This window comes from Juglans microcarpa x Juglans regia, chromosome 5S (genome assembly GCF_004785595.1).
Source record: "Juglans microcarpa x Juglans regia isolate MS1-56 chromosome 5S, Jm3101_v1.0, whole genome shotgun sequence".
Taxonomy (NCBI): domain Eukaryota; kingdom Viridiplantae; phylum Streptophyta; class Magnoliopsida; order Fagales; family Juglandaceae; genus Juglans; species Juglans microcarpa x Juglans regia.
This window is the reverse complement of record NC_054603.1, coordinates 29,531,120-29,540,830: the sequence shown is the minus strand read 5'-3', so window position 1 is coordinate 29,540,830 and position 9,711 is coordinate 29,531,120. Positions and strand designations below refer to the sequence as shown.

Sequence of the window (9,711 nt, the reverse complement as noted above, 5' to 3'; positions counted from 1 at the left end):
AGTTTTAGTTTTGGTGCATGCAAGCAGCAACTCCATGTGATTCATTCAAACTTACCAGACTCGCCGAGCCCAGTCTTTGCCGGCAAAATGAAGCGATGTGACCAATTTAGAGCAAAAATATAAAAAAGAATGCATGCTATGCCTTGTGCCAGCACTGTTGTAAAGTACTCGAGATTGTGAAAGCAACATCTTCTCCACCCATCTCTATCGTCAACTCTGATAGACAAAGCTTCAAGAGATTCAGAAAAAGACCCGCCATAATAGAATCAAGCGAGATTATGGCAAAAAAAAAAAAAAAAGATGATGACAGGAAACGATAGAGCTGGAGCCACGCTGTGCAACCAAAACGTGTAAAAGCAGCAGCCCACGCGTAGTCGCGTATGATCAGTGTACATCATGACGACTCCATCATTTAAAGCCACATCAAAAATACTTCCCTCCTAAGCAAATCCACAGTCTCGCTTCACAACTCAAAAGCCACTCATTTCTTCTCTGTTCCCTCGCCCTTGGTTACATTCTCTACCAGAGTCACGGAAAGTAATGTGATATTTGGATAGTGAATCGAGATGAAAGTTAAATAAAAAATTATTATAAAATTATTTTTTAATATTATTATTATTTTAAAATTTAAAAAAAATATATAATAATAAGATAAGATAAAATATTTTTATTATCCCTAGCTGCGAGCCCAAGGGATAACTATTTAAATAGTTTCATTTAGTTTACACACAAGTTATAAGAGCTAGCCAAAAGTAGTTCAGCTAAATTTTGACTAAGTAGTTCAAAAGTAGTCTATATTAGAATAGTCAAAACTTTAAGACTTTACTTTTGAGTTACAGTAAATTTATATGTTTCTCCATATTTGACCAGTCATTATTCATCTCTAAAATAATATTTACTCTAAAAATATTCTTAATGGCTATTGTTAGATAATTAGATTGAGGAAAAAAAAATAGTTGGAAAATAATAATTTTAAGTGAAAATTAAATTATTAATTAATATATAGAGTGTATTTATAAAATATAAAAAAATTAATATTAAAATATCTAATATTATATTATTACTTTAACTTTTAGATGGATAGTTCAATGTATATTAACCTCTCCAATAATTTAATTTTAATTAAAACCTCAAATTTTAGACTTTAAGCCATTGCCAATGCTTAAGTAGTAAGAGTGTAAATTTCCGCACTTTTTTTATTTTTAAATAAGACTCATTGTTTAAAAATAAAAAGAAAATAATAGGATTATTATCTTCTTATTGTCCATTTACTATTCTTTTTGTATTTGATTTTTTTAAATTTTTAATTTTATTTAATGGTTTAAGAAATGACTATTAGTAAAATTCTATATTTTTTTAAATTTTTTCTTAATGATTAAGGATGTTAAAAAAATATTTAAAAGAAAATGATAAAAATATAAAAAAAAATTTCAAATACACTATAAGTAGTAAATGGGTAAAACCAATGTTTTGAATACCGTACTGGATAACGTACCGGTCAAGGCACTGGAACGAAATATTTCGATACCGGTACCGTTTCGGAATAACGTTTCGGGATAGTCGATCTATAAATAAATTATATATATAAATATATATAAAAATTATATTCTAAAATAATAGTCTATATATAAATAAATTATATACAAATACATATATATATAAATTATAAATAGTCTAGTCTGAATTGAGGGTTAAAAAATAAGTTTGTAGTTTGAAAAAACAAAAAAATGAAAAAAAAAAAAAAACACAGGCCAAAATATCGGCCGGTACCGGCCGAAATATAGGCCGGTACAGGCCGAAATTGAGGCCGGTATGACAGGTACCGGCCGGTACGGCCGGTATTTTAGCCGGTACGGAACAGGTATAGTATCTGTACCGGCCGGACGGCCGAAACGAAAAATTTCGGCCGTACCGGCCGGTACGGTACGAAATTTAAAACTTTGGGTAAAACACTCCCAATGGATGCTCTATAATACATTTTTCTTTAAAATATAAAGAAATTCTCTTAAAAGTGCCCTCCAATAAATCTTGTATTTCATCACTTATTTTACATTCTGCTACAGTAACATACTAGATGTAGAATGAACTATTCATCCTTGTAAACATTTTAAATTAGTTTATCTCTCCTACTGTTTGATTTTTTTCATTTCTTCAAAATTCATTTATTTTTATTTCAGATCTTCTCTCATTCCCACACATTCTTATTTGTTGGGCGCCAAAATCAAAATCTAAAGCTAAATTAACCTCTTATTTTCATTATATAATTTCTTCTTTTTATTTTTTGAATTAATTTATATTTTGATTTAATTTATAAATTTAGATTAATTTAAAAGAGAACATAATTACATGACATTGTATAGGAAGAGATATTGTAAATAGGAAAATACTTTAACAACAACGTGATTATATAAAAATAAATCTACAAATTAATATGGTCTAATGTGATCCGTCAGATTGTAAAATTATTTTTATTATAAAATAGATCTAACAAATTTCATAAAACTGCATCATCAGTTTGTAAGTTTACTTTATGTAATCTCTTTGTAATAATTCTCTTTGTAATAATTCTCTTGTAAATAAATATTAATAATATATTTTAAAAAATAAGATAAAGAATTAACCTATCACAATCCAAAAAGGTAAATAGAAAATGCAAGTTTTAAATTTATTTACTTTTTTGTTGAAAGGATGTGCGCCATGCTGTTAGTTTTAAATTTATTTATTTATTATTATTATTATTATTTTTTGTTTAAAATATGAGTTGAGATAATTTATAAATAGTAAAATAATAATTAAATTATTTATTATATTTTGTATAAAAATTTAAAATAAATTATTTTAAAATTTAAAAGAATTAAATTATTTATTATATTTCATATAAAAATTTAAAAAAATTATAATTATAAGATAAGATAAATTAAAATGAATTTTGAAAGGAAACGGAGCCTAAACACATCCGGAAGCATGAACAGTTCATTGCGCGTTAAACGACGGGACCCATTTTGCAAACATCAAATGGGCAAAACCCAAGAAAGAAACCTCCAGGCCAAATTCAAACTCAACCCTAGTAAAAGAACTCCAAGAACAATTCCAATTCCTATAAAAATTCATTCATGTCCCAACACATTGCAGAACAGGAAAGAGAACACGCGTGAGAGAATTGAGAAAGGGTAGAAATTAAATAATAATATGCTATTTTATTACTCGATGGCATGCATATGCTGGGCAAGACAGGTTGGGAATCAAATTTCAGGGGAGAAGGGATGGATGATGATTGTAATTCACCATACTAAACAAAACATAATGGGCTCCAACCCCTCCTCTTTAACCCCGTGATTTTCTTGCAATCGATCCCAAAGCTTATTCCCAAACTAGAAAAAAAAAAAAAAAATCCCATCCACCACTTCCTCGTGTGAGCCCAACCGAAAGAACAAGAGCTGTAGCTTCATCGAATTCGACATTTATTACCTCTAGCCCTACACCCAAAAACTGAAAAACCTATGCTTTCATCCTGTTCTTCTCATCTTCTTCCACCATTTCTTTCTTCATTCTTTCAAACACTGTATCTTAATATAACTATTCCTATAGCAAACTAAAAGCTTCCAAATTTCTTTTGCTTCCTAAAACTCCCAAAAAAAAAAGGATATGAAGAACACAGATTGAGACGGGAATCAATAAGTCCACTCCTTTGGTAGCCTAATCTCATGGCTCGTTTCTGGCAGCGGCCGGATGTTACGCTTCTGATGAGAATAGACGGTGTTACTCCTACGCCTCGGAGCAGTGTCTGCAAGAAAACAAACAAACAAACAAACAAACAAAAAAATGGGTAAAAACCAATTTCTATTGTTTGTACCCGAGGGAAAAAGCTTGACATGAGAGTAACCGTATATATACCAGCGTCTGGATCAGTAACTGTCCCAAAGAACCAAGGCTGAAGCTGGGGCTGGGGCTGAGAGCCCATCATATCTTCCGAGTTGAGGTTCAGCGCCTGCGCCACTCTTGCAGGGACTAAGGCGGTGGAACACGCTGTAAGAGTTTATGGGAAAAGAATCAGCACATGTTGTATAGCAGCGAAATAAGCTAACTAGATCTGACTATCAAGACAGCCGACAATAAGTAAATTAACAAATTCCACACCCACCCAAAAGGCTAAAAGAACTTGACGCAGTAGAAGCATAGGGGAATAAACCAACATTTTTCTAAACCAACTAGAAATGGACGGTTTACAGCTTTAAACTCAAACCAACACAGCGGAAAGTAACAGTGAGTGGACCTGGCTTCCGGCGTGTATCGGATGGACCATCAACTTGACGAGGCAAAAACACCCCAGTGCCGGCACATTCCCTTTTACCACCAGGACGCCCAAGAAATACAGCTCTCATGCCTGACCCATTTTTCTGATGCTGGTGCTGGTGCTGGTGCTGTTGCTGAGCCTGTTGTAGATGGGGCCATGCAGAAGCTGACAAACCCAGAGGGCCACCGTTTCTGCCTCCAACGAACTCGCTGTTCCTCCCCCTGTTCTGGGCCTGCCGCTGTTGGTATTCTCCATTCGGCTTTCCTTGTATTCCCCAAATCGCCGAGCCCTGTTGCTTCAACATCTGTTGCTGTCTGAGCTGCTGAAACTGTTGGAAGTGACAAAAACCCCATCAATAATAGAAAGATTTGCAAGCTTCAGGATCTGATTAAACAAATCTCAGGTGGTGCCAAGAAAGCAGAGTAAATGAGAGCCTTACTCGCATTTGCAACTGCTGGTGGGAAAGCGCGTGTTGAGGAAAGAACCCAACATCAGTGTTGGAATTACCCTTAACGGGAACAGGAAGCGGAGAGGGTTTCCTCAAGGGATCCATGAGACCTCTGCCATGGTTAAGCGCATACAACTCTTCGTTCATCCTCATCCTTGCCACTTCCCCAGCAGCAGAGTGAAGCAGATCCCAAGTCGCTGGTGGGGACGAGACTTGGGAAGAACCATTTGGGCTACCATGGCTAGAGCCCTTTCTGCATCCACATCCGCTGCCCACAGCGCACAGCGTCGATTGCGGTGAGCCGGACGAAACCCAAGCCTGCAAAATGAGCAACAGAAACCCCAAATCAGAAATCATAGAAACAAAACGCGTCGATTATGAAAATGAAGAACTGTACCAAACCTTCGCGTTCTCAGAGTGAAAAGCGGAGCCTGATTTCCTGGACTCATTCACCAAGTTAGAGCGAGCCATTTGGCGGGTCAAGCCAGCGAGGTAGTCCTCCTCATCGCTCTCCGTCTCACTCGAACCGACAACTGACTCAACCGGAGAACCGAGATCCGATGAGGAAGTCCCAAAAGAGTCAAACCCGTAGGGAAACTCTAGAGGGAACAAAGCCTTCGTCGTCTCAGAGTCGGAGACGAACCCATTTCTTTCATTCTTGTCCATGGCAAAACCGTCTTCGGTGAGGAACTCAGGTCGGAGCCAAAACTCAACGTCATCCAAACTCAGAGCCATCCTAAAAACCCTTACAGAAAGAAGAAGAAGAAATAAGCTAGCAAGGAAAAAATATCAGGTGACTGGGGGCTTTTTGAAGTGATGATGGAAAGAGGTTCGCTTCTGGGTTAAGATTTTAATAACCAAAACCCTTTACCCAAGTTGGGGGTTTGCGGGGGTGTGTGCGGGAGTCTGATCAGAGGGGGCCCAGCCGAATCAAAAAGTAGGGTGAGAAGGAGAGTGATTGAAGGAGGGAAACTGGGGAGGGGTCTCTACGAAAGCCTCGAGGCCTTCCTTTTCAACAAAGCCCCAGCACAGTAATAGTCTCTTTGCCTTTCTCTTTATGCGTGAGAGTGAGCAGATGTACGCGCGGAAGAAGGGAGGTGAGAAGAAGAAAAAAAAGAAAGAGAAGACAGTGGGGTCCATTTGAGAAGAGGGAGTGGGGCACATAACCTGCTGCTTGTGATCGAGCATCCAACTGAAGGCCACGTTCTCTGTAAAATTGTTGGCTTTTATGGTGGGACACACCAAACTTCAAAGTGCTTCGGTAATATCTATTCATTATCATTTTAAAATATTATAACAAAAATAATTTAATAAATTATTAAATTAAATTATTTATTATATTTTATATATAAATTTAAAAAAATTATAACAATGCGATGAAATGAAACATTTTACAAATCTAAACAGGCTCAAGGGTAATGAAGAATCTCATATTTATATAGTGAAATAAAGTAAAATAAATATGTCATATGTAGTATTATTATTTTTTTATACTATCACCCTGATATAAATATTATAGAAAATTAGAAATTGATCATACGAGACCACGTTAAATTTTAACAATAATTCATAACAATGCTCAATTATTATTGTTTAAATAACTTGTATAAGCATTATTTTGATATTTCATTTGATTATACAGTTGAGATATGATAAAATATTTATATAATTAAAAAAAATAAATCTTTTTATTTACAAATTGGCATGGAGGATATATTACCTACTTTTTACGTGACAACATACATTCATTTGACTTGTATGACTTGAGGACAAAATTAATGTTATTTGAATGCCTTTATACCAAAGAGCATTATATGATTTGATTTATAAAATTTATCTTTCAGATTAAATTATATCATGACACGTAGTATAAAGACTTTCAAATGTAATTGGTCTATACTTATAATATATGCTTAGTTGCATGCAGGACTTTTTAAAGGGAATTGCAGTATCCTTCTTGGCTAAGTATTGTAGAGGATACATACTATATGCTGTGATTGTATCGTAGCGGTTAGCTTTTACGAAGGCAACGGACGTACATTTGTCCATGTTAATGAGTCCACTTGGCACTTCAGGGGGGCGCCTCTCCCTTCTACGCATGCAACTCAGAATCTCCGCGGTTCCTTTTTTTTTTTTTTTTTTTAAGTTTCCCCGTTTTCTTGACTTATCTGTCTCTGGAATCTTGCACATTGACCAAAGTTGGTATCCCCGTACAGTTCTAGGTTCTTAGCTACTGTACATTTTAACGATAAAACCAAAAGAGCAAGTTTAGCTGCCGGAGCTGACCATATACACACTTTTCACGATAAAACCAAAACAAGTTTATGCATTTGTTTTTTACTCTATTGCATAACTTTTATAAGGATTTTAATTTTTATGTTTTAATTTATGAATGTTTAGAAATTTGTAATGAAATTTCTAAACCTTTTTTTATGTTTATAAGCTTATAAATGACCATATCACATATCATGCATGAAATAATAATAAGTCGGTTTGAGTAATTGTTAGATATAGTCTTATAGAATGTATAAGTCTTGCAAATTCGATTTGAAAAAAATAGAGTTCATCATTAAATAATAATTTTTCATGTAGATCTTAAATTTATCCATTCTTTTTCAAAAGTAATACACGAGATGTACACACCTTATAACTGTTATTAATACCAAAAATCGTCCAACAAGTTAGAATGAAGAAAATAGTTATCCCCGACCCACGATGAGGATTTGGGTGTCGATATGATGTCAATATGTGTGTGTTTAAATAGATTGACAAAAATTATAAATCACGTATTGGTGTGTGGTTTAGAGATGCTAAGTAACATTTCTCAATAATAAATAAGCAAATAAAAAATAATTAGAGAGACACAAGAATTTATGTGGTTTGGCATAAAAACATACGTTTATGGGTTGTTTTGGGGGGGGGGGGGGGGGGAAGGGGCGAGATCCACTATGATAGGTGATTTTGCATCTCTTATGACCTCACATGTCTCTCAATACAATAGAGAAATTTAAGATTTTGAGAGATTGAAGATAATGCCTCCATTGAGAGAAGATCCTTTGGAGTCATTGTGCATGGTGGAATCTGGGCATAGAGAAAGTCGTAGAGAGCCCATTGATTTGTAAATGTCTCCTCCTTTTATAAATATCTATTTTCTTCATTTGAATGATTGAATTCAACTTGCTTTGTCAACCTCTTTCTTTTTAGGAGTAAAATAAGTCCGAGTCAATTATCCCTTATTGACTTTATCTTTAGGTTAAATTATTGGATTTATCTATTCCCTTATTATTAACAATGGGTTGGACCCAGACGAGTTTATCCCCAACAAATGCCCGTGATTCTTAAAGTTGATTTGCTCAATAAGAATGTCTTAAGAATCTTCAAGTCAAGTCGTGCAAGAGATAGTCTGTAGAAAAATAAACTCTGGGAACTGGTCCTTGGTTTTCTGTGTGTTTGTGCAAAGCAATGAAGCTTCCCAAGTGCAGAGCTCGATTTGGAGAGGTGGGTAGGAGATGCACTTGACTACACTAGTTTTGAGTGTGTAGCTCGGCTTGGAGAGTTAGGAGGGACATATGCTCGACCCCGCTAGTCACGAGAGTGGAGCTCAGGTTGGAGTTTGTTTGTGAACGTTTGTCTGACAAGTTGCATGAGACTATTTATTCTCATCAGCTCTGTCTGGTTGTCCAACTAGACAATTGGGTCCAACCATGCCATTCAAGGCGATGGCGGGCCGCAAGCCCACCGCATGAAATACCTTGGTACACCCTTATGCCCGCTATGCATGGCATAGACAATGAGTCCATTATGTGCACAGAGTGCGTCATGCCCCTCCCCCCCAATATTTAAAAAACAAAGGTTTTTACCAAATAATAATTCAAAGGAAAATACTTTGTAGAGCAATTAGTTAGAGATAATCAAAGATACAAATCGGATTAGTAAACCATGGTCCTTACACAATTTCATAGACCAATAAGCACAGTTATTATTTTTTGGTATCTAATAGAAAAGAATCAAACTATATTTTTTTTTATCGAAAATAATAATAAGAAAAGATAATGGATAAAAGGTAGAGGTGGTCTTATCTACTTCTTTGATGACAATCTTGTGAGCTGGAGAATATTCTTCTCCCAATTTCAGACAGAGAGTTAATTTATCCTACAGACGATGCCAACTGTTAATGCCAGAAATAGCCCAACATGTTGGAACGAAGGAAAGAGTCTCCCCGAGTCATGATGATGATTCGGGTGTCGATATAGTGCTCTTTGTATTTATCCATAAAATAAATAATAAATAAATAAAGAAAAAATAAATTGAGAGACATAAAGATTTATGTAGTTCGTCATAATAATCTATGTCCAAAAGGTTATTTGGGAGGAGAAATCGACTATGATAGGTGATTTTACATATCTCTCTTGACCACACATGTCTCTCAATATAATGGAGAAATTTTGAGATGTTGAAGATGATGCCTCCCTTGAGAAAATGTCCTTTAGAGTCATTGTGCATGGTGGAGTTTGTCCATAGAGATATCATAGAGAGCTCCTTGATTTGTAAACATTTTCTCCTTTTATAGAGATTTATATTTTTCTTTGAATGATTAAATCTAACTTACCTTATAAACACTTAAGAGTTATCTTTGGATTAGATTATTAGCTTCGTCTCTTCTCTTATTATTAGCGATCGACTTAATCCCTAACAAGAAATATCACTTTTCTACCTTTTAAATATCAATCACCTACAGCGCACCTAAAGTTATATATCCTTATCCAACCTGCAGCCATGACATGGAAGGGGAGTGGATCCATGGGTTGGACTGTGCATATCGGGGTGGATCGCTGACCACGATAGACTTATAAAGATGGGGAATCATCCCCTTCCCATGAGTGTTTTTTTATTTTATTTTAGGTTTTAAATCTCCTAATTAATAAATATTTGTTCTAACTTTTAGTTTTTTTTTTCTTATTTTTCTTAA

At 35.1% G+C, this 9,711-nt stretch overlaps 1 protein-coding gene across 1 annotated transcript; it reads right to left on the bottom strand.

Annotated features, from left to right (window-relative positions):
- Nucleotides 1–3,177: 3,177 nt before the first annotated feature.
- LOC121267936 lies at nt 3,178–5,761 on the bottom strand. The gene is made up of 5 exons (XM_041172034.1): nt 5,145–5,761; nt 4,734–5,060; nt 4,274–4,622; nt 3,895–4,026; nt 3,178–3,784 (listed from the first exon to the last, which is right to left on the bottom strand). Exons 1-5 carry the CDS (start codon nt 5,475–5,477, stop codon nt 3,672–3,674), a joined length of 1,254 nt encoding a protein of 417 aa, XP_041027968.1. The 5' UTR covers nt 5,478–5,761; the 3' UTR covers nt 3,178–3,671.
- Between the last annotated feature and the right edge of the window lie 3,950 nt (nt 5,762–9,711).

Coding starts and splice junctions, on each gene's coding strand:
- LOC121267936 (XM_041172034.1), bottom strand. CDS start 5,477: ATGGCTCTGAGTTTGGATGACGTTGAGTTTTGGCTCCGACCTGAGTTC. Junction 5,061..5,144: donor TTCACTCTGAGAACGCGAAG/GTTTGGTACAGT, acceptor CTCATTTTGCAG/GCTTGGGTTTCGTCCGGCTC. Junction 4,027..4,273: donor CGATACACGCCGGAAGCCAG/GTCCACTCACTG, acceptor AAACTCTTACAG/CGTGTTCCACCGCCTTAGTC.